At 50.5% G+C, this 24793-nt stretch overlaps 2 protein-coding genes across 9 annotated transcripts in view; both read left to right on the top strand.

Moving 5' to 3' along the window:
• Positions 1–8370, top strand: part of DIP2B (disco interacting protein 2 homolog B) — a 231372-nt gene extending 223002 nt beyond the window's left edge. For all 5 annotated transcript variants that reach the window (XM_070052227.1, XM_070052224.1, XM_070052223.1 and 2 more), the window contains 3 exons: positions 271–448; positions 1409–1532; positions 4558–8370. In XM_070052227.1, the coding sequence (XP_069908328.1) occupies positions 271–448; positions 1409–1532; positions 4558–4810 (555 nt within the window). In that variant the 3' untranslated portion in view covers positions 4811–8370. The remainder of the gene's footprint in view (positions 1–270; positions 449–1408; positions 1533–4557) is intronic.
• A 7158-nt stretch (positions 8371–15528) lies between these two features.
• Positions 15529–24793, top strand: part of ATF1 (activating transcription factor 1) — a 118641-nt gene continuing 109376 nt past the window's right edge. For 3 of the 4 annotated variants that reach the window (XM_070052228.1, XM_051846304.2, XM_051846305.2), the window contains exon 1: positions 15529–15863. The gene's annotated coding sequence lies outside the window, so the exon portion shown is untranslated. The remainder of the gene's footprint in view (positions 15864–24793) is intronic. The other variant, XM_070052229.1, reaches the window with a different exon arrangement.

Genomic DNA, 24793 nt, shown 5'->3' with positions numbered 1-24793 from the left:
GACAGAAGATTGTGACCAGGATCAAGAGGAGATTTGGGCACCCGGATGAGATACCGTCCCAGATCCTCCCACTGCTGGGCCCTCAGCTAGAAAGGAGATGGTGACTCCTGCCTCATCCTCCCTCAGTACATGTCAGCTCCCGTGTTACTGCACTTGTATTGTGGCTGATACAGAAATGGGATTAAGAAATCAGAGTGATCTGTCCTGAGAGGGTTGAATTGCTCTGGTTGTATTTTGCTGGTGAGCCTTTGCCCTGCCCTCCTTTTGTAGATCTGGGTCAACAGTCCGCACACAGCCAGTGGCTACTACACCATCTACGACAGTGAGACTCTTCAAGCAGACCATTTCAACACTCGCCTGAGCTTTGGGGATGCTGCCCAGACGCTCTGGGCTCGGACAGGCTACCTGGGCTTTGTCCGCAGGACGGAGCTCACAGCAGCCACCGGAGGTACCCCCTGCTGCAGCTCCCTGTGTCCTGCCCCCCACTCCGTGGTGTTAGCTGGCCACGCTCACCCTGCCCTTGCATGTGGGGAGTGTGTGTGTGTGTGTGTGTGTGTGTGTGTGAGATTACCACCTCTACAGCTCTTGAGCCCACACATGGATTTAAATCTGCTGTTAAGTGGCACCGTGCCCTAGGAAGAGTATCTAGAAGGGGAGTGCTTGGGTCACCACATGTGCGTCCCGAGCTGTGGGTTAGGACGGCCTGCAGGGATTGCTCCTGGCAGGACACTGCTCCCTGGCCCCGTGGGACTGAGCCCCAGCCCTGCGCCAGCTCCCGAGGTGAGCATTGCGCCTTTCAGTTCTTCTGCCGCCGGGTGCTGTTTCGGGCCAGGAGGAGCAGCCCTGCTCCCAGAGGAGCCGCCTTGCCTAAGCGCTCCAGCCCCTCCAGTCTCGCATTGGATACAAGCCTCCTCTGGGCAGGGCTCTGCTGTTGGAGACCCTCCCACCCACCCTCTGCCCCATTGATTGTCAAAGCTTCACTGCTGTCTGCCTTCAGCCTTTGTCCTTGCCCGGTGCTAGAAACCATTTAACAATACCCGACACTAAGTGTGGCACACACTGGGAGAACTGATGCAGAGAACCCCCCAGGTTTGAAAGGCCTAAACTAGACCTGGCTACTTCTCAGCTCCCATGTCTGTTCCACACTGGCTGGCACCCTCAGTTCTCCGTGTCCCCAGAGTGGCACAGTGCAGAAGAGGGGCCCCTGCTTGGGCAGCCCATGTCTGCCATTTGTTGTATGGCAGGAGTCAGCACCTGACCTTGGTTTCCCACCTGGGAAGTGGGAGTCACCAAGGCAGTGACGGGATGCATGCGGGTGCCCCGCGCCGAGGAGTCTTCGGCTGCTGGTTCTCTTACCGTCAGTCTTCATGCGTGCATGTGAAGCGCCTCTCTCTCTGCTTTCTGGCAGAGCGACATGACGCGCTGTACGTGGTGGGAGCTCTGGACGAAACACTGGAGCTGCGGGGCCTGAGGTACCACCCCATCGACATCGAGACTTCAGTGTCGCGGATCCACAGGAGCATCGCCGAATGGTACGGCCACTACAGACTGCAGTTCCGTGTTTCCGCAGTCACAGAGGGAGGAAGGGAGCAGAGACGGATTGTTGTCTTGGGTGCATGCTCAGCTGTGGCTACCAAGGCCTTTTCAGAGGAGCCAGCCAAGGCCACGCAGACTCTGAAGCCAGTCTTTTTTAATAACAGGCACCGGGGCTGGTGCTGAGGTACAGCGGGTTAAGCCACCATGTGCAGCGCCAGCATCCCATATGGGCGCCACTTGGAGTCCTGGCTGTTCCACTTTTTTTTTTTTTTCTTTAAGATTTTATTTATTTATTTAAGAGGTAGAGTTACAGACAGTGAGAGGGAGAGACAGAGAGAAAGGTCTACCTTCCGTTCGTTCACTCCCCAGCTGGCCGCAACGGCTGGAGCTGTGCCGATCTGAAGCCAGGAGGCAGGAGCTTCTTCCAGGTCTCCCACACGGGTGCAGGGGCCCAAGGATTTGAGCCATCTTCTGCTTTCCCAGGCCATAGCAGGGAGCAGGATCTGAAGTGGAGCAGCTGGAACTCGAACTGGTGCCCATATGGGATGCTGGCATCCCAGGCAGAGGATTAACCTACTGCGCCACGGTGCCAACTCCCTGCTTAATGTGCCTAGGAAGGCAGCAGAAGATGGCCCAAGTGCTTGGGCCTCTGCTCCCACATAGGAGACTTGGAAAAAGCCCCTGGCTCCTGGCTTTCACCTGGCCCAGCCCTGACCGTTGTGGCCATTTGGGAAGTGAACCAATGGATGGACGATCTCTCCCTCTCCCTCTCTCCCTCTCCCTCTCCCTCTCCCTCTCCCTCTCCCTCTCCCTCTCCCTCTCCCTCTTCCTCTCCTTCCTCTCTCTGTAACTCTTACCTTTCAAATAAAAAATAAATAAATCTTTAAATAAACAGTAGGCCCCCATAAGGGACTAATGGATCATCTGCCTAGGGAGGCGATGTGTAGTGTGGGAAAGAACCGTGACTTTGAGGTCCAAAAGCCCAGCCAGAAGTGCTTCCCTCTCCCTGGGTCTCTCTCACCAGAGGGTTCACTGAGAATGCGCTTTATAAACTGCAAAACAGTGAATGGATGAAAAGGATCCACCTCTTCTCTCAGTGTGGCAAGCACTCCCCAGCCAGAAGTGCTCCCTGATCTCCCAACCCACAGTGACCCAAACTCCCAAAAATTAAAACCTAGACCTCATCTACCGGCGGCTTGCTCGCTCTCTCTCCCTCTCCCCCTCTCCCCCTTTCTCCCTCTCTCCCTCTCTCCCTCTCTCCTTCTCTATCCCTCTCTATATCTCTCCCTCCCTCCCTCCAACCACATCTGCCCCCCAGTTTCTTTTGTACTCAAGTCAAAAGGTGTTCTTGCCTTGGTTAGAGGCCCCACTCCCACAGACCTGAGCAAGACTCTGACCAAGCTGAGAAGATCATTAGACTGAGAAGCACGTAGAAGGCATGTGGAAGTAGCTGGGTAGAAGCAGTGCAGAGAATCTGTGACATGATTACCCTCTGACTTGATGTTCTACTTGTTGCTGTGGATTCGTTCTGAGAGGAGGAGCGTGGTGGGGGCAAGAGGCGCGGAGTCACCACACAGACCCTGCAGTCGAGTGAAAGCAGGCCTGAGGCGAGCAGCCCGCAGACTCATTTATTTCAGTTGGTGCAGCAGCTTAAATAGCCAAGGCAGCCAATCCGGTCAAGGGGCAGTTTATGCCCTGACCAATCATAGCCCATTGCCAGGCAGGCTGTGTTGCCAGAGGGTTTCCGAAGCCACTCTTGAGTAACTGGCGCTCACTTGCCAGCGGCCATCTTGGCACGGCCTTCTACTTTTAGTCAGCCAAATATTATGTACAGTTTAATGATTAGAATGAGGGTTTTTTTTTTTTTAAGATTTATTTATTTATTTGAAAGGCAGAGTTAGAGAGACAGAGAGACAGAGAGAGAGAGAGAGAGAGAGAGAGAGAGGACTTCCATCCACTGGTTCCATCCACTGGTTCACTCCCCACATGGCTGCAATGGCTGGAGCTGCACCAATCCAAAGCCAGGAACCTCTTCCAGGTCTCCACATGGGTGCAGGGGCCCAAGCACTTGGGCCATCTTCTACTGCTTTCCCAGGCCACAGCAGGGAGCTGGATCAGAAGAGGAGCAGCCAGGACTCAAACCAGCACCCATATGGGATGCCGGCGCTGCAGTCAGCAGCTTTACCTGCTCTGCCAGAGTGCCTGCCCCAGAATGTGTTGTTTTTTTGTTTTTTTGTTTTTTTAAGTAATTTAACAGTGCACCTCACAAATCAGGCCATACCTTGTAACCCAGTTCACCATAAGGCAACCTTTCACCCTGTAGCACTGTCCCACAATGAAAAGACACTTGTATGGGACACTAATAGCTCATATGAGATCGGATTCCCTACCAGTTGGATTTATGGTTGTTCCTAGCTGCTCCCTGCTAATGCACCTGAGCAGGCAGTGGCTGGTAGTTGGACCCTTGCACCCATGTGGGAGACTCGGATGGAGTTCCTGGCTCTGGGTTTGCGGCCATTTGGGGAGTGAATTAGCAAATGGAAAATATCTCTCTCTCTGATGTCCTACCTTTCAAATAAATAATAAAACAAATTTGTTTAAAAAAAAATAAAAGCTAAAGGAAAAGAGAACTGATGGAAAGACAACTTGGGTGTTTCAGAGGTTTCCAGAACGCTGTAGTTAGCCTGTGTGTCGGGAAAGCCAGCAGGAGCCATAGCCCTCACCGACTGCAGCCACGTGGGCATCTACTTCATTTTCTCTCTGCTCCTCCCTGAAGTGCCATTCTCTGTACTTCTCTGTACTCACGCTGTGACTTTCAAAGCCATGTGTCCTAAGTTCAAGTGAGCCGCTGACAACTCTCAGTCCCACTTAGCGGAAGGCTGCAGTGGCTCAGTCGGTCAGGTGCGATCACCGAGACAAGGCCACACTCCCAGGAGGGTGACAGGTCCAGGAGAGACGGTAGCTGTCGGGACGGATGGGTGAGCGTTGCCACGTGTTAACCGCATGTCCTTAACATTCCAGTGCTGTGTTCACGTGGACCAACCTGCTTGTCGTGGTCGTGGAGCTGTGTGGGTCTGAGCAGGAGGCCCTGGATCTGGTTCCCCTGGTGACCAATGTGGTGCTGGAAGAGCATTACCTCATCGTGGGCGTGGTGGTGGTAGTGGACCCGGGGGTCATCCCCATCAACTCCCGAGGAGAGAAGCAGCGGATGCACCTCCGCGACAGCTTCCTGGCTGACCAGCTGGACCCCATCTACGTGGCGTACAACATGTAGCCAGCTGGCGGGGCCCACGGGGACCCTGGACTGGGAGTCAGTTTCCACCCGAGGGGAAGTCGGCTACAGTGGCTGCGCTGGCTCCTCTGTCTCATCCCGTGGGACTCCGCGCACAGAGGACTTGCGTGGTGGCAAATGACAGCGCCAGACGGGCGTGCAGCGAGGACATGCATGTGGCGTTGTTCTCATCTTGTTGTACATACTTGTATTTTTATCTAATGCCGTTTTAGACTTTTGTAAGGGAGTTTACTGAATTCATGTGAAGGGGTAGTCGGAGTTACAGTTCTCGCTCTGTACTGTATTTTGCCATTTTACTGTAGCTAGACATTCTGCGGGTTTGTTAACCTGAAACTACTCAGCTTTCTTTCAGGCAAGTCACAAGCGAATCCGATAACCCACTGAATATGAGAGTTGCTTTATATATATAATTCCTGACTGCTAAACATTCTGACCAGTATTCTAAAGATGTAAATAAGAATACCATAACTCAGCTAAAGAATTGGCTTGTATGATTACAACAACCAAAGTAGGACCATTTGTGCTTTGAGAGAATTTCAGTACTCTCTCAGCACAGTGTAACTGATTACGTAACTAAGCGCAAACTGTTTGCAGGTTTCACTGTACATCATTGTACTCCTCCTTGGCTGGTGTGTTTTAGAAACTAAAGCTGCCTGCATTTGTTTTTGGAGCTTGCATTCCCGGAATCAGCTTAAGCTTCTAAGAATTCAGCCTGTTTTAGTAAGCTGAAAATCTCAGTTTAAAAATCAAAACGTTCAGAACAAGCAGCAAAGATTCATCAGATCCCACCGAGTTCTGGCCCCACTGTCGAAACTGTCGTTCAGCTTTCCAGCGACTGCGTAAGAAGCTAGCTTTTCCCCCTTCTGCAGGCCCACTGGAAGCTGTAGCTACAGCGTATCCACATAGCTGCTCTCTTCCAAAACCGCAGAGTGTCCACTGTTCTCCAGGTCACAAGGGCAGGGAGTCCAAAACCCAGAATGAAAGGCTGGGAAGGCAGTGGGATCAGCTGTCACACAGAACCGCACGGCCGCACGACGCACGTCTCAGAACTTAGCAGTGTGGGCTGTCAGGATCGCCAGGCCTCTGCTGAGACGGGGAAGTCTGGGTATGCAAGAAGCTCTGGAGAAGCAACCATGGCACCCGGGCCCAGCAGACCGAGGCACGGCACTGGCCCCGGCCTCTGGCTCAGTGTCCTGCCTTGGCTCTGATACTTCATATATTTGAATATAGTTGAATTTTATTATTTTTTTCTTACAGAAATATTTTTTAAAATTAAAAAGCTCAAAAGTGAAAAGAATTAACTTGTTAGATCAGAATGGTTCTCTTTAACCTACTCTGGTCTGTTGTGTAAATATTTATTTAGACTATTTTAATAATACATATTATTTACCCCACTGTAACATCATGTAAACTAAGTATGTTTTTAAGCAATTTTTAAGACTTGTAATTACCCTGCAAATAGGTTTATAATGCAATGAGCAGACCCTTTGCCATGGCAGCCTTCCCTGGCTGCCTTCACACAGTCTCATGCCTCATGGCCACTTCATGACTCCCTTCCCACAATCCTCTTTTCCTCCTAATCCAGTCTCCACAAGGGGCAGACATTAAGACATTTTCCCAGTTCCAGATCTCTTTTTCAGCATTTTAGAATGGAATTAACTTACACACGATGAGGAATGTACAGGGGGAAAAAAAGCACTTACATGGGGACAAGTGAGAAATCCCAGTGATTTGCAGAGAACAGCCTGGAAAGTAGTTTTCTGAAAGCAATTTTTAATGAGTCACTCAGCAAAGCAGGGGATCCTGAGGATCAAATGGTTCTATCTCATCATCACCAAGGTCTGAGGAAGAGTTGCAGATTCTGTCCCCTGGCAACTTTGGGGGTAGGCACCCAGAGATGCACCATCCACCATAATACTATGGGAGCCATGCCTGCAAGTGCAAACTTGCCAGTAACCACCTTTTTAGATGTAAAGAGAAACTAGTGATAATGGTTTTAATATATTTTATTTAACCCAGTGTCAAAAATATTATTTCCACATAAAGTCATTATAAAAATTATTAACAAGATATTTTGCATTCTTTTTTTTTAAATGTACATAGTAAGTCTTTCAAACCCAGCGTCAGCTTCTCAACTTGAGCTCTCCATAGTTCAAGTCTTAGAAGCCAGATGCCGCAGTGGCCGCCATGTTGGAAAGCACAGCTCTGCACTCGTTCCTTTGAGAGACTCCACTGTCTCAGAGAGTGGCCAATTCCCTGCTGCTTGGGGGCTGACACCTAATTTTACAGTTCCTCATTGGTTTTTATATTTTTTGCTATGGTTTTGCACATTCCCTTAAGCCAAAATGTGCTAGTGCAAGAAAGCTGGGAGCTGTTCCTGGCCAGCTTCCCCCGTTACTCTGGTGGGAGAGGACAGCACAGGCATTAGCTCAGACAGGGCTTGTACAGTTCTAAGGCCCTCTCTGTTGACCCCCAGCTTGGCTGGGAAATCCATGCTCTTGCCCTTTCTACTAAGTGGAGCCCTTGTAGTAGAACTGATTCTTAAGGCAGCCCAGAAGGCCATTGTCGGTTTAAAATAAAATTAAAACACACACACAGCCTTTCTAATCCTCTGGAACAGGTTCTGTCTCTGAATTTTTTATGCCTGTGGGAAAAAAGAAACAAAATGAACTGCAAGCCTCCATGTCCGTCAAGAGAAATCCGTTGGTCCACAAGCTTCTGAACTCTTGCTGACTCAGCAGCAGTGACCGAATGGATCTGCAAGGGACTGCCTCAGCCTCAGGAAAATTCCTAGGCCCTGGGACTTCCCAGAGCTGCACCAGTGCTGTGGCCTGGCTCCCTGAGCCCAGGGTGGCCTGCAGCCTGCAGCTGGCCCTGCTTCTCAAAGGGCCTGAGCTTCCCCTCTGTAGCTGTGCTGCCTGCCTAAGTCATCTGGGTGTGTCTCCCTCAGCCCCCGGGCAATGCTTGCTTAATGCTTTTGTTGAATCAACAAAGGGCCTGAGGCCTTAGCTGTTTATTTAAGGTCTCTGTCCCAGGCATGGTGCTCAATATTTTGGCCAAATAAATTACTTTCCTTGAATATCCAGGAATCTTTTAGACTAAAGCAATGAGGAGTTATCACCTCACCCTCAAACTCCAACATGATCTATGCCTTAGTGGTTGTTCTTGTTGTCTGCTTTGATATAAAAGCGAGAGTATTTGGAGAAAGAAGCTGCAGTACTCCAAATACACAATAGGCCTTTGTCATTCCTACATTTCTGGTTTAGGTGTATGTAAATGGGCTGTGTTATTTGTCCAGAGAAAGAGATTGTAAAGATACAAGAATAATTTTTTAGTCCTAAATGCCGTTTTGTTTACTTTCTGTCAAGATACTTACCCATGTCGAATTCAAACTACAGTACTGTGTAATTATGTATAAAGTTTTTTTTTTATTTATTTGAAATTAGACTAGATACACACTTTTTAACATCTGGCTGGACAGTGTTCTATTAACTCATTGAATGTGTTTCCTTTGTCTTGTGTTAATAAATATTGATGCCTGATTGTGTTTAATCCTTCACATGTTGGGAGGGGGCTGGGGAACTGATCAAGTTTAAATTTAACTATGATAACAGCCAGGATAGGAGCCTCCATTGTGGCACTGTGGGTTAAGCCACTGCCTGCAACATTCTGCTTCAGCCCCAGCTGCTCCATTTCCAATGTGCCCGGGAAGGCAGTGGAAGGGGCCTTGCACCCACAGGGGAGACGCAGATGAAGTTCCAAGCTCCAGGCCTTGGCCTGGCCCAGCCCTGGCCATTGCAGCCATTTGGAGGAGTGAACCAGCAGATGGAAGATGTCATGATACTTCATTTGCTTTTCCATTTACTGGCTTCAAGAAACTTGGTGGGAGCCGCTTGAATTGTGCATGTTTGAGAACATTTTTCACTTAACATGTATTCAGTGCCCGCCTGATGAGTAGGCACAATGCAGTGTGGTAAGAGCTTCAACTGAAGAGAAACCGCTGCCTTTAAGGAGAGACAGGACAATCACAATATCATATTGAAAAGATTAAAAGCAGCGATGGACTGAGAGTAGATACGGGTACCCAGTCCAGTGGTGAGCGAGTGAGGTGCTGGAGGAGTAGCATCTGAACACAGTTTTGACAGGTGAGACAACCAGCTAAGATTAAGACAACAGGAAGGCGGAGTTACCCACTGTGGGAACTACAATTCATTGTTAGTCCTGCTGTGGTTTGAATGTGCATAACTTTCCCAAATTCTTACATTGGAACCTAAGACCCAATGTGATAGTTGAAGATGAGGGGCCTTCAGGGAGATCATTAGGTCATGGATGTGTTAGTGCCCTCATGAAAGGGCTGGAGGCAACAGCTGGGTCCTTTTGCCCTTTGCCATTCAAGGACACAGTGCTCACTGCCTCTGGAGCTGCCAGCGCCCGGTCTCGGTTTCCCAGCCTCCGTGACTGCGAGCCATGAAGCTGAATTGGCCAGCTCAGGTATTTTGCACAGAAGGATTAAGATGCAGGGGCTCCCAGCGTGGTGGCTGCGTTCTGAAAGGGAACATCCTGAAAGGTAACGCGTTAAGCCCCAAGCTTCTCATCCACTCGCAAAGTCATGCACAGCACTTTTGCTGCCTTTTGTTAAGGCCAGATTCCAGGGGAGAGGATTCTACCTCTTGAGGGGAGGGAGTGGCGAAGTCATTTGCAAAGAGCAAGAATTCTTTAACTGATAAAGTAGGGCTATGACGTCAAAATACCCATGGTGATGTTTCAGAGGCACCACCATGAAAGGAACAGGTGGGGATGCTCGCTTTATCACTGTCTCAGAGCAGCCAGAAAGTGAGATTACAGCCAGCAGAGTAGGGGAAAGATAAGTGAGCTATATGGACTGGATACAAAAGAACCGATACAATTTAGAAGCGATATGATAGTCTTGTACAGAAAGAGGATCTGTACTTCCCAACACCAGTTTGGTGAGATTACTGAATACGAGATACACGTGAGGGGCCGGCGCCATGGCTCACTTGGTTAATCCTCCACCTGCGGCACCGCCATCCCATATGGGCACTAGGTTCTAGTCCCGGTTGCTCCTCTTCCAGTCCAGCTCTCTGCTGTGGCCTGGGAGGGCAGTGGAGGATGGCCCAAGTGTTTGGGCCCCTGCACCCCCCTAGAGAACCAGGAGGAAGCACCTGGCTCCTGGCTTCAGATCAGCGCAGTAGCGGCCATTTGGAGGGATGAACCAATGGAAGGGAGACCTTTCTCACTGTCTATAACTCTACCTGTCCAAAAAAAAAAAAAATACACATGAAAAATCAACAGTATCAAGTCTTCCTAAAAGCAGAGTAACTTGACCAGATTTGTACAAAATATCTCTAAATCGCCCAAAAGCAGAAGCTGGGAGTGATTGCTCTTGAAAGACAAAAATGCAAGGGCCAGGCGCTGTGGCTTAGTGGGTAAAGCCGTTGCATCCTATATGGGTGCCGGTTCGAGTCCTGGCTGTTCCACTTCTGATCCAGCTCTCTGCTGTGGCCTGGGAAAGCAGTAGAAGATGGCCCAAGTCTTTGGGCCCCTGCACCCATGTGGGAGACCTGGAAGAAGCTCCTGGCCTCAGATTGGCTCAGCTCCGGCCGATGCAGCCATTTGGGGAATGAACCAGTGGATGGAAGACCTCTCTCTCTCTCTCTCTCTCTGCCTTTCAAATAAATAAATAAATAAGTTTTAAAAAATGACAAAATATAACAGGGGACATTTGTATTCACAACTTTTTGTTTGAGGACGTCTCCCTACATCCAAGCAGTTTGAGTGATGGAAGCCATAGCCTTAAGGTGTACCGGGGAAGGGTTCCAGATCAGCCATGCAGCCAGGTAACCAAGGGGAAAACATGATTAGACAGAGTCCCAGACAGCAGAAACCGCCAAGCTTGCTTATTGAATTGATCTATGTCCTTGGCCAATGGCTAAATTATGTAGGGAAAATCCCAGAGGCTGGCGGGAAAAAAATCTGGAAACTAGCTCCTGGCTCCTGGCTTCAGATCAGCATAGCTCCAGCCATTGAGGCCAATTGGGGAATGAACCAGTGGTTGGAAGACCTCCCTCAAATAAATAAAGCAACCACTTGGGACGCACACATCACGTATCAGATTACTAGTTCAAGTACTGGCTCCTCTGCAGTCCAGCTTCCTGCTAATGTCCCTGCCACCCACACTGTAGACCTGGATGGAGCTTCAGGCTTCAGTGTGGCCCAGCCCCAGCTGCTGCAGGGGCTTGGGGAGGGAATGAGCAGGTGGAAGACCTCTCCCTCTCCCTTTTGCTTTGTCCCTCCCTCCTTTTGTCACTTTTTTGGGGTACAGATTTACTTATTTATTTGAAAGGGAAACACACACACAAATAAATCTTCCATCTGCTGGTTCAATTCCCAGATGGCTGCAATGCCAGAGCTGAGCCAGGCTGAAGCCAGGGGCCAGGAACTTCATCCAGGTTTCCCATGTGGGTGGCAGGGCCCAGGTACTTGGGCCATCTGCTGCTTTTTCTAGGTGTATCAGCAGGGAACTGGATTGGAAGAGAAGCAGCCAGGACTAGAATTTACGCCCACATGTGATGCTGGTGTCACAGGCAGCGGCTTTACCCTTCTTTTTTTCAAATAAATATATTAAAGGAAAGTCTGAAACATTAGGTGCATTCATCTAAAGAGAGACTAATTTTGGGCCCAAATCAAATTTCCCTGGGGAAGACTCTGCTGGCCCCAGCTTTGAGATCGGATGCCTGCTGTTGGTGAGATACGGATGACTGAGAAATTCCCCCAGAGGAGAAGGATTGGTGCGGAGCCCCAACGTGGTCTAGTCCCCCAAGGGCCTCACAGACTAGTTTTACGGGTTTAATTCAGATTCAGATGACATGCATGACACGCGGCAGCAAAGCAGCCATCCTGAAATAGTGTGACTGGACTTCACACTGACAAGGTGGAAAGGGGTGTCCCTTTCCACCCAAAGGGTTGTAGCTGACACCCTTAAGAGACAGGTTAACAAGAGAAAGGCATAACAGACTGATTTGCCCAGTTTTATAGGACACAGGATTCTTCAGATTGAAGACCCCCAGCTCCAGGCTGAATTATCCTTTTTTTTTTTTTTTTTAAGATTTATTTATTTGAAAGCCAGAGTTACACACAGAGAGAAGGAGAGGCAGTGAGAGTGTGAGAGGGACACAGAGAGAGGTCTTCCATCTGCTGATTCACTCCCCAGTTGGCCGCAGCGGCCAGAGCTGCACTGATTCAAAGCCAGGAGCCAGGAGCTTCCTCTGGGTCTCCCACGTAGGTGCAGGGGCCCAAGGACTTGGCCATCTTCCACTGCTTTCCCAGGCCATAACAGAGAGCTGGATCGGAAGAGGAGCAGCCGGGACTTGAATTAGGGATGCTGGCACTGTAGGCAGTGGCTTTATCTGCTACGCCACAATGGCAGCCCCAAATTACCCATTTTTATCTTAAGTTTGATGCAGCAGGGACAGCCATGTAGAAATGTGGAACAAAGCAGGAGTGAGCTAATGGGTGGGGATGCCCCACAAGGCCTGTCTGTCCAGATTCTTCTTAGCCCCTCGGTCTCATTGCTTCCTCCCAGGTATGGGGCAAGACCTGTCTGGAATGACGACAGTCTTAATTTCTTCATGGTCAACTTTTACAAAGAATGGTAGGGAGGAGGCAAAAATAGTATTTTTAGGTTTCACAGCTGGCTTTGGGGGCAAGGGGATCTGTTTCTATAATCTGGGGAAGGAGGAATTCTAGTTTCCACACGGTTTACCTGGGGACTAACGAGGGGAGAGAGAGAGGCAGGGGAAGGCTCAGAGAGAAATTTTGCTTCGTAGTATCCTTCTTTGGGTGCCAACAATATAACCGTTGCACGCACTTAGGACCTCTCCTGGGTAAGGTTTACCGTGTGTGTTTCCCCTTGAGTATCACAAGACAGAAGCACAAAAACACTTTGTAGTCCACAAAGCTTACATCTATCAGCTTCAAATAATTTCTGTCTTTTGAGAAGTAGGCTCTAAAGTCGCCCGCTTGGGCTCATGTCCTTTCTTTCTTTTTTTAAATTTAATTTATTTATTTGAAAATCAGAGCTACACAGAGAGAGAAGGAGAGGCAGAAAGAGAGAGGGAGATCTTCCATCTGCTGATTCACTCCCCAGTTGGCTGCAACGGCCAGAGCTGTGCTGATCCGAACCCAGGAGCTTCCTCCTGGTCTTCCAGTAGAGTGCGGGGGCCCAGGGACTTGGACCATCTTCTGCTGCTTTCCCAGGCCACAGCAGAGAGCTGGATCAGAAGTGGAGCAGCTGGGATTCAAACCCACACCCATATGGGACGCAGGTGCTGCAGACCAGGGCTTTAACCCACTGCACCACAGCGCTGGCCCCAGAACTCACTCTAATTTGACATGTTTCAAACTCATTCAATCTACATGATTATATGGGAAGTGCAGCACCATCAAAACTTTTTCATTTTAATCTTTCTAAATGGAAAAAAGGGGGCCTAAAGGACTAAAGTCGTGCCACCCTGGGCTGGCCAACTTTGTTTTAAAGTAATTACTTTCAGGGTGGGTACTGTGGTGCAACTGACATCAGAGTGCCTGGCTCAAGTTCTGGCTCCTTCGCTTCCAATCCAGCCTCCGGGTACCATGCATCCTGGGAGCCAGCAGACAACTGGAGGCCCTGCCGCATACACGGAGACCTCATGGGGTTCAGGGCTCCTGGCTTCAGCCTGGCTCAGCCCTGGTTATTCTGGGCATTTGGGAAGTGAACCAGTGGCTGGAAGACCTTTGTCACTCTGCCTTTCAAATAAAATTAAACATTAAAAAAAAATTACTTTTGGGAGCAGACATGTAGTCCAGCAGTTAGGACGCCTACAGCTCACCCTGCAGCACCTGGGTTTGAGTCCTGCTCCAGCCCATCTTCAGCGTGGTGCTAACACGCGCCCTGGGAAGCAGCAGTGGCTTCTTGCCACCCTCGTTGGGAGACCCGGACTCTGTCTCTGGCTCCTGCTTCTGGCATTGTGAGCATTTACGCAGTAAATCACTGGCTAGGAGCCCGCCCCCACCCTTGACTCTCGAAATAAATGTTTTTTTTTTTTTTTTTTTCCCCAAAAAAGATCAACTTATTTGAAAGGCAGAGTAAGAGAGAATTGAGAGTTGAGCTTCCATCTGCTGGTTCACTCCCAAAATGACTCTAACATTTGCATCTGGGCCAGGCTGAAGACAGGAGCTGTAAACTCCATCTAGTCTCCTACAGGGGTGGCAGGGACTCAATACTTTATTTCTTTTCTTTCTCAATACTTTAATTATCTTCTGCTTCCCTTGTATATCCAAATGGCCGCGATGGCGAGGGTCGGGCCAAGTTGACACTAGGGACCTGGAACTCCATCCTGGTCTCCCACATGGGTGGCAGAGGCCCAAGTATTTGGACCATCTTCCTCCGAGTTTCCAGGCACGTTAGCAGGGAGCTGGACTGGAAGTGGAGCAGCCGGGACCCGAACCCACTGTGCCACAGTGTTGTTTCCTAGATCAACACATAATTTTTTAAATTTGTGTTTGAGTCAGAGGAAGACTTGGTCTACTTCACTTCCTCAATGCCCCACAGCTGGGGCTGGGCCACGCCCACAGTCTGCCATGGGGGTTGCCAGGGATCTAAATGCTTGAGTCATCAGCTGCTACCTCCCAGGGTGCAGGAAGCCAGGATGAGGAGGATTCAAACCCAGGCACCCTAATGCTGGGTCCAAGTTCTAGCTTCTGATTGTGAACAGTGTTTGCTGAGTGAATGACAGCAGCCACGAGCGCTTGGCAGGGTAACTCTTGACAGTACCCGGCAGGCAGGAGGCAGAGGACGGCCTCTGGGCCCCAGGTTTGGACTCTGCAGCCTTTGGGACGTGGGCAAGTGTTTTCAGAGATGAAGCCAGTGGTAGTGTTCCAGCGTTGACAGCTGGTCCGTCTTATATTTTGAGCTGCCTTATCGAGCTCACCGTGCAGGAGCTGTTAACTGGCACCACAATGGGTGTGAACTCTAAGAGCCCGCGGGACTCTTTGCAAGTTTTAGCTTCCTCTTGTGCTGGGCACCTGGAGGAGCTCAAAAGTCAACTTGCGTCATTCTACGATCTGACCGCACCGTTCTTCGCATGTATGTAAGTTTACCCTAAAGTGTCTCATGTTAGAACAAAAACATCATGGGTAAAGCTGCCCCCTGCAGAACCGGCATCCCATATGGGCGCTGGTTCACCTCCAAGTTGCTTCACCTCTGATCCAGCTCTCTGCTGTGGCCTGGGAAAGCAGTGGAAGATGGCCCAAGTCCTTCGGCCCCTGCACCCACGTGGGAAACCCGGAAGAAGCACCTGGCTCCTGGCTTCGGATTGACAAAGCTCTGGCCATCTGGAAAGTGAACCAGCATATGGAAGACCTCTCTCTGCCTCTCAAATAAATAAATCTCTAAAGTAACCGGCAGCAAGCAAACAGGAGCTTCAAAGGCACAGGTGCAGGTCCGAGTCAGGGGGGTGACCGCCGCCCCAACCCCCCCAACCCCCGAGCACGCAGTCGCCCAGTCTGCTAACCAAAAACAAAACAAAACAAAACACCAAAAACCCGCCCGCCAGCCGAGCGACCGCGGTTCCCGACCGCGCACCGCCCACCCCGCGGCTTGGCGGGCCCAAGATGGCGGCGCGGCGCGTCACGTGAGACGCGATGACGCAGGACGGCGGCCGGCACGGAGCCCCGCCCCGGCTTCGCCCCCCACGCACTTCCACCCTCCGCGGCGCCCCTCCCGCTCCCGCCCCCGGCCCGGAGTCGAGATCATGCCGCCCGTGGCGGCCCCGAGTGCCGCGGACACTGTCGCCTAGGACTGCGGGGCCGTTCAGCGACACCGCGTCTCCCCGCCCCGCCTGGCCCTCGAGGAGGGAGAGAGAGAGAGAGGAGGGGGTGGGGAAGTGGGCAGTGAACTCGGCTCCATCTGGGAGGGGTGTGTGTGTGGGGGGAGTGGAAGTTCCCGCCCCGGACTGCGGCGAGGCGGCAGCCACAGGTAAGCGGGGGGCGGGGGTGGGGCCTCGGCGCCCCCCGGCCCCGGGCGGCGGGGTGGCGCGGGCGGAGACGCCGGGCGGGCGGGGGGTCGCGCGCGGGCGGCGGCGGGGGGGAGGGGCGCGGCGGAAGGGGGTGGGGCTGCCCGTCGTCCTGTCCCCCCTCACCCCCGGCCCAGTGCGCTTCCGGTCCCCTCAGCCGCCCGTCCCCTCTCCTCGGCTGCCCTAAACCGAAATAAAAGCCGCAGGCTTGCCCGCGGCCGGCTGGGACAGCCTGGCCTTGGCCTTGACCTCCGCCGTTACCTCGGAGCTGCTGTGGGGAAGGGGTGTGGGGGGGGGGGTCCCGGAGGGCTGGGGGCGACCCTTCGGGCGGCCGAGGCCCCCGGCGGCCCCGGCTTTGGTTTCGCAGCGCGGAGCGTTGGCGTTCGCACGCCTCAGCCGCTTCCATCGCCTCACGCGTTTGAACTGGGAGGCTGTTAGCGTGTCTGGTGGCGCGAGCTGTGCGAGAGCGTGGGGCTAAGAATAGTCGAGAAGGAGAGGGGGAGCGAGCGCGCCCCGGAAGGCTTCCCAGGCTATTTTCAGCCTCTCCGTCGGGCCGTCCTCACCTGGGATCGAGAGGAAGGACGGGTCCGGGGCGCGAAGGGCCCCGTGACCCTCAGAAACACGCGTGCGTGCGGCTCCCGTGCCGGCTGTCCGCCCCTCCCTGGCGGACAGGTCCTCGAGAGCCTGCGCTCGCGTCCGGGTCTGGGGTCCCGGCGCGGAGCGTGCGTGATGCCCCCCGCGCATGGGTCGGCGCAGTGCCGCGGCGTGGCCGGCAGGCGGCGCTCCCCGGCACACAGGCCTTGCCCCCCAACCCCATCACGCTCCTTATTTATGTTGAATTTCCAACTGCAGCGCAGGATGTGGCTGTCTCTGCAGGTTTTCCCGTGCCTGCGTCGCCCCGTTTCTGAAAGCCAGGGGAAGTCCTGCTTTGATCCTTGCCGCATCCCTTTTGTCTTTCACTCCCTCTATGTTTCCGGTATTGAGGCAGAAAACCAGGCCGCTTGCAATACTGGGACAGGTGCCATGGGGTGAACGGGTTGTCGTTGCTGGGGTTATACAGCCCCAAGGCTGTTGACCAGGCTGGGGAAGTTTGGGGAAATAGTTCAGAAGCAGGCCAGGTGAAGAAGAGGCAGCGTAGGGTTTCTGGCAGAGGGAAAAGCCTTTCTGGCGTCCAGGTGGGCGCACCGGAGAGATGAAAGAGATCCTGACCGATAGGAGCAGCTCTGCGGGAGACAGTCCCGGTGAGGCGCTGAAGAGCCCTTTGTGGAGAGGGAGACGACGGGGTCATTGTTACTTCATTCATTGATAGCACTCTGGGTCTCCTGGGCGCCGCGCACTCGCCGCGTTCCCAGCATTCCCGTGATACAGGCTCTGTACCCCCGGGGGCCTGCAGCATTCCATCAGGCAGCCTCATTAGAAATGTGTGCAGGCCGCAGGGACAGCGTTAGGGAAAGAGGGACCTGGATCGGAGAGAAAGCTCAATCTGAGGCTTTTCCTGGAAGAGGGACCATGTGGAAGGGAAAAAACAGGACTTTGGAGTAAACCAGTTCTGGCCTCAGGTCTCCCATTCATGTCTTAAAGTGAGAGCCACACTACCTGCCAATTTCTTTGAGGCTCAATTTATACATTGCTAGACTAGGAATCAGGAGATGACATTAAAAAGCTTAGTTTACTGCCTAGGTTATAATGTTTCTTTCTGGCCATTTGCTTTAGAAAGCTTTTATTTAATGAATAAAAATTACATAGGTACAGCTTTTGGAATATAGCGATTCTTCCCCCCCCCATACCCGCCCTCCTACCCGTACTCCCATCCCACCTCCTACTCCCTCTCCCATCCCAGTAATTTTAATTATCTTTATATACATAAGATCAACTCTATACTGAGTAAAGATTTCAACGGTCTGCACCCACACAGACACACAAAGTATAAAGTGCTGTTTGAAGACTAGTTGTACCATTAATTCACATAGTACAACTCATTAAGGACAGAGGTCCTACATGGGGAGCAAGTGCACAGTGACTCCCGTTGTTGATTTAACAATTGACACTCTTATTTATGACGTCAGTGATCACCCGAGGCTCTTGTCGTGAGCTGCCAAGGCTATGGAAGCCTTGCCATTTTTTTTTTTTTAAAGATGTTCCGCCTTCCCTTTCATTGTCTATACGAGCAAGATCACAGCCTGCCTGCATTTCTGATCTCCAGTTCATTCCCATTGTTGGCACTTCCCCCTTGGGATTTGATTGTGCCCCACTTACACATGCTGCCTAGGGCTTTATTTTTTATAGAAAACACACACAAAATTTATTTATTTTTATTTCTTTCTTTATTTCACAGAGTTAGTGAGAGAGAGAGAGAGAGAGAAAGGTCTTCCTTTTCCGTTGGTTCACCCCCCAAATGGCCGCTATGGCCGGAGCTGTGCCGATTCGAAGCCAGGAGCCAGGAGCTTCTCCTGGTCTCCCATGCGGATGCAGGGCCCAAGTAGTTGGGCCATCCTTCATTGCCTTCCCCGGCCATAGCAGAGAGCTGTACTGGAAGAGGCGCAACAGGAACTAGAACCTGGCGCCCATGTGGGATGCTGGCACTGCAGGCAGAGAATTAACCAAGTGAGCCATGGTGCCGGCCCCAACAAAATTTATTATATTAAACCTTTTTTTTTTTTTTTAATATTATTTACTTGAAAGAGTTACAGAGAGGCAGAAAGAGAGACAGAGGTCTTCCATCCGCTGGTTCACTCCCTAAATGGCTGCAACAGCTGGAGCTGTGCCGATCCAAAGCTGGGAGCCAGGAGCTTCTTCCGGGTCTCCCACGCAGATGCAGGGGCCCAAGGACTTGGGCCATCTTCTACTGCTTTCTCAGGCCATAGCAGAGAGCTGGGTCAGAAGTGGAGCAGCCGGAAGGCAAATCGGTGCCCATATGGGATACCGGCACAGCAGGCAGTGGCTTTACCACAGTGCTGGCCCCTAAACACTTTTTTTTCTTAGAGATTTATTTTTTTATTTGAAAGGCAGAGTTACAGAGACAGAAGAGGATTCCGTCCACTGGTTCGCTCACCAAATGGCCACGACGGCCAGAGCTGGGCTGATCTGAAGCCAGGTACCAGGAGCTTCTTCCGGATTTCCCAACTGGGTACAGGAGACCCAAGTAGTTGGGCCATCTTCTGCTGCTTTCCTAAGGCCATTACCAGAGAGCTGGATCGAAAGAGAAGCAGCCAGGACTGGAGTAGTAAACACTTTTTAAAGAGGATTTATTTATTTGAGAGAGAGATCGATCTGCCATCTGCTTGTTCGCTCCCTAGATAGTCCCAACAGTCTGGAATGAGCCTAGCTGAAGCCAGGAGCTTCTTCCAGGTCTCCCACATGGATAGCAGGTATCCAAGAACTTGGGCCATCCTCTACTGCTTTCCAGGCCATTAGCAGGAGCTGGAGCAGAAGTTGAGCAGCCTGGACTCAAACTGGCACCCATATGGGATGCTGACACTGCAGGCTGAGGCTTACCCTCTCTGCCCAGGCACCGGCCCTAGTAATGATCTTTTTAAAAATTCCTGTTGCTGGGGCTGACGCTGTGGTATTGTAGGTTAAGCCTTCACCTGCGGTGCTGGCATCCCAAATGGGTGCCAGTTCGAGTCCAATGTGCTCAATTTCTGCTCCAGCTCCCTGATAATGGCCTGGGAAAAGTAGTGGGAGATGGCCCAAATGCTGGGGCCCCTGCACCGATGTGGGAGACCTGGAAGAAGCTCCTGGCTCCTGGATTGGCGTAGCTCTGGCCATTGAGGCCATTTGAGGAGTGAACCAGCGGATGGAAGACCTTTCTTGTCTCTCCCTCTCTATAACTGTGTCTCTCAAGTAAATAAATATATATTTTTTTAATTCCTATTTTCTCATGTTTTCCTGATAGCTAGAAACCTCTCTCTCTCTCTCTCTTTTTTAAATATTTATTTTATTATTTGAAAGACAAAGTTACAGAGAGAGGCTCAGAGAGAGAGAGGTTTTCCAACCGCTGGTTCACTCCCCAGATGGCCACAACAGCTGGAGCTGCACTGATCCGAAGGCAGGAGCCAGGAACTTCTTCCAGGTCTCCCACGTGGGTGTAGGGGCCCAAGGATTTGGGCCATCTTCTACTGCATTCCCAGGCCACATCAGAGAGCTGGATTGGAAGAGGAGCAGCCGGGACTCTGCTACTTCCTGTCACCCATATGGGATGCCGACGCTTCAGGCCAGGGCTTTAATCTGCTGCGCCACAGTGCCAGCCCTTAGAATTCTCCCTTTTTTAAAAGTTATTTTTGTTTATTGGAAAAGTAGAGTGACACAGAGAGGGGGAGAGACAGATTTTTTTTTTAAAAAAGATTTATTTATAGAGTTTTTTTTTTAAAGATTTATTTATTTCAGACCAGAATTAGGGAGAGACAGAGATCTTCCATCTGCCGCTGGTTTACTCCCCAGATGGTTGCAACAGCCTGCACTGGGACAAGTCAGGAGCTAGGAGTTTCTCCTGGGTTTTCCACATGGGTGGCAGGGGCCCCAGCATTTGGACCATCTCCCACTACTTTTCTCAGGCCATTAGCAGGGAGCTAGCTGGATGGGAAGTGGATCAGCCAGAACATGAATTGGCTCCCATATGGGATGTTGGCGTTACAGACAGCAATTTTACTTGCTATACCACAGAGTTGGCACAAAGAGAGCGAGCGAGCAATTAAGAGAGCATGCACGTGCCTGCTTCTGTCTGCTGGTTCACTGCCCACAAACCTGCAATAGCTAGGGCTGGTCCATACTGAGGTCAGGAGCCAGGAACTCAATGCAGGTTTTCTATGTGGGTGACAGGGCTCCAAATACTTGGGCCATCGTCTGCTTTCCCAAACTCGTTAGCAGAGAGCTGAGTCGGAAGGGTAGTTGGAACTCCAGCCAGCGCTCCCATGTGGGATGTGGGCGCCCAGGTGGATGCCGGTCCTGCTGAGGCACAAGGCTCACTCGCACCGAGGGGCATTCTTGCCGAGAACCTCGGCCCTGTGCCTGCAATCTTAATTAAGCAAGAAAGATGTTCATTACACTATTATTTTGTTTGGAAAAGAATATGATGTATATTCCTTTGATGGTATATTATATAGCCTTTAAATGTGTTCATATTTAAAACCTAGAAGGTATTTGTGATGAGTGGAAACAATACAAAGTATAAAGTTACAAAATTACCCTTACAGTGTGGTTCTGGCTTTCCAAAAACTGGAAATAGAGTGAAGAGACATTTGACAATATTGAGGTTGAAATTTGTCGTTCATTGTCTTTCCCCCTGTGGTAAATTTTCTGAATTAGGAAAAAGGCTAATGCCACATTTATCATGCTTTTCATTTTTGTGTGTGTGGGGAAAATTTAATTATTTATTTTTCCCCAAAGGAACCTTTTATTTAAGGAATACAAACTTCATGCACTTTTTTTTTAAGATTTATTTATTTATTTGAAAGGCAGAGTTACACAGAGAGAGAAGGAGAGGCAGAGAGAGAGCGAGCTAGCAAGCCAGCTTCCATCTGCTGGTTCACTCTCTAATTGGCTGCAATGGCTGGAGCTGAGCCAATCCGGAGCCAGGAGCCAGGAGCTTCTTCTGGGTCTTCCACGTGGATGCAGAGGCCCAAGAACTTGGACCATCTTCTTCTGCTTTCTCAGGCCACAGCAGAGAGCTGGATTCGAAGAGGAGCAGCTGGGAGTCAAACCAGCGCCCATTTGGGATGCCAGCACTGCAGGCAGCAGCTTTTTCCGCTATGCCACAGCACCAGCCCCAACTTCATGCATTTCATAAACATAACTTTAGGAATATAATAATTCTTCCCACTGTACCTACCCTCCCACCCACACTCCCAACCCTCTTCTTCTTCCCTCTCCTAGTTCCAGTCTTATTTTTCACTAAGATCTATTTTCAATTAACTTTATACCCATAAGATTAACTCTGTACTAAATAAAGAGTTCAACAAATTGTATAAAAAAAAAAACAAAACTGTTCCTGAACAGTCGAGAAGGCTGTTCAAAGTCATTGCATCTTGAAGTTGATTTCACTTTTTTTAAGCATTCTTTTTTTGAGAAAATTAACTTTAAAGAAGAACCCAAGAATGATACTACTTTTTTTGCAAGCACTTAGACTGATGAAGCATAAAAATATCCTCCACTTAATACACTAAACTGAAGTAAATCTTTGAGAACAGGTTTTACTATTAACTCTCATAATACAACTCTCTAAGGACAGAGGTCCTGCATGGGAAGTTAGTGCACAGTGACTCCTGTTGTTAATTTACAATTAACACTCTTATGTATGACCTCAGTGATCACCTGATCTGCCTTGACATGAGCTGCCTAGGCTATGGAGGCCTTTTAAATCTACAGACTCCTTCTGTATTTAGACAAGGCCATAAGCAAAGCAGAAGTTCTCGCCTCCCTTCAGAGAAAAGTACATCCTTTGATGGCCTGTTCTTTCCACTGGGGTCTCACTCACAGAGATCCTTCATGTAGGACACTTTTTGTGTCTTGGCTTTCCTTGCCTAAAATGCTCTCGTGGGCTTTTCAGCCAGACCAGAATGCCTTCAGGGTTATTTCTGATGTCAGAGTGCTACTTAAATATGCTTTTCACTTTAAAAATTTACTTATTTATTTGAAAAGCACAGTGACAGAGTGAGATATGGAAATCTCTCTCTTTTTTTTTTTCCCCCTAAGATTTATTTCTCTGAAAGGCAGAGTTAGAGAGCTCAATCTTCATCTGCTGGTTCATTCCCCAAATGGTCACAGTGGCCAGGGCTAGGCCAAGCCAAAGTCAGGAACTAGGAACTCCATCTGGATCTACCACGAGGGTGGCAGGAGCCCAAATACTTGGGCCATCCTCCACTGCTTTCCCAGGCGCATTAGTAGGGAGCTGGATTGGAAGTGGAGCAGCAGGAACTTGAACTGGCACTCATTTGGGGTGCTGGCACTCACAGGCCCTGAGTTAACTCACTGATTGACAACACTGGCCCTGAGAGATCTTCTGTTTGCTACTTCCCTGTGCAAATGCTGCAAAAGCCAGGCCAGGCAGGAGCCAGGAGCTTGCAACTCCATCTTTTTCTCTCACTTGAGTGGCAGAGACTACTCAAATACATGGCATTGCTGTTTCCCGGCACATTAGCAGGGAGCTGGATGTAGAGTAGAGGAGCTAGACTTGACCAAACTTGAACTGGCACTGAGATACAAGATACACCTTTCCCAAGCAGCTGCATAACTTGGCGCACCACAACACCCACCCCCCTTGTTAGTTTTTGTTTTATCTGAAAGACAGAGCGATCTTCTGTTTGCTGGCTCACTCCTCAGATGCCTGTCTGCAGCAGAGGGTCTGCGCCAGGCCAACGTTAGGAGCCAGGAACTCAGATTGGCGTCTCCGCTGTTGGTGGTCCAGACCCAAACACTTGAGCCCTCACCTGCTGCTTCCCAGGTGTGGCATTAGCAGGAAGCTGGAGTGGGAAACAGAGCCCAGACTCAGACCAGACATTCTGATATTGGGTGTGGGCATCCCAGCTGGCGTCTTAGTCACTGTGCCAACTGCTTGCCCTATGTCATTTTCAGTGACTGCGAACAATTTCAATCCTGGTCTTGGCCGGTGTGTGCATAGCGGGTGAAACTGCCGCCTGCAGTGCTGCCGTGAATCTTGATGTTATCAGTGAATGTTTTCTGATTTCCAAAAGAAGAGGAATGAACACAGAGGCTTAAACTTGGTTTAGTAAGTCAGTGATGTTAAGGAGCAGGTACCTAGTTGCCCTCTCTTTATTTTTTATTATTCATTTGAAGATTCATTTTATTTATTTGAAAGGCAGAGAGGCAGAGGCAGGGAGACAAAGAGCCCTCCATCCACTGGTTCGCTCCTCAGGTGGCCGCAACAGCTGGAGCTGGGCCAATCAAAAGCCAGGAGCCAGGAACTTCTGAGTCTCCCAATGTGGGTACAGGAGCCCAAGCACTTGGGCCATCTTCTGCTTTTCTTAGGCGCATTAGCAGGGAGTTGGATCGGAAGTTGAGCCTCTAGGTCTCGAACTGGATGCTGGTGCCACAGGTGGAGGCTGGCCCCTTTATTTCTGTATTTTGATATTAGCCATTCTTTTTGTTGTTGTAAAATTTATTTTTTAAATTTAGTTGAAAGGCAAAGTTACAGAGAGAGAGATATATTCTGTCCATTGGTTTAGGCCTCAAATGACCACCACCACTGAGGCAGGGCCAGGTAGAAGCCAGGAGCTTCATCCCAGTCCCACATGGGTGCAGGGGCTGACGTACTTGGTTCATCCTCCACTGCTTTCCCAGGCACATTAGCAGGGAGCTGGATCAGAAGTGGAGTAGGGCCGGCGCCGCGGCTCACTAGGCTAATCCTCCACCTAGCGGCGCCAGCACACTGGGTTCTAGTCCCGGTCGGGCGCCGGATTCTGTCCCGGTTGCCCCTCTTCCAGGCCAGCTCTCTGCTGTGGCCAGGGAGTGCAGTGGAGGATGGCCCAAGTGCTGTGGGCCCTGCACCCCATGGGAGACCAGGATAAGTACCTGGCTGCTGCCATCGGATCAGCGCAGTGCGCTGGCCGCAGTGCGCTGGCTGCAGTGGCCATTGGAGGGTGGAACCAACGGCAAAGGAAGACCTTTCTCTCTGTCTCTGTCTCTCTCTCTCTCTCTCACTGTCCACTCTGCCTGTCCAAAAAAAAAAAAAAAAAAAAGTGGGAGTAGCCAGGACTCAAACTGGCCACCCATATGGGATGCTGGCGTTGCAGGAGGCAGCTTAACCTGTTGTTCCACAATGCCTGGCTCAATGTTAGCCGTTCTGGTGGGTGTGAAAAGATGCCTTACTGTGACTTTTGTTTGCATTTTTCCTAATTATTAGTGATGTTGAACATCTTCTTAGGCTTGCTGGCCAGCG

The sequence above is a fragment of the Oryctolagus cuniculus genome, chromosome 11, assembly GCF_964237555.1.
Source record: "Oryctolagus cuniculus chromosome 11, mOryCun1.1, whole genome shotgun sequence".
Lineage (NCBI taxonomy): Eukaryota > Metazoa > Chordata > Mammalia > Lagomorpha > Leporidae > Oryctolagus > Oryctolagus cuniculus.
Note: the sequence above shows the minus strand (reverse complement) of the source record. Positions and strands in the feature narration are given on the sequence as shown.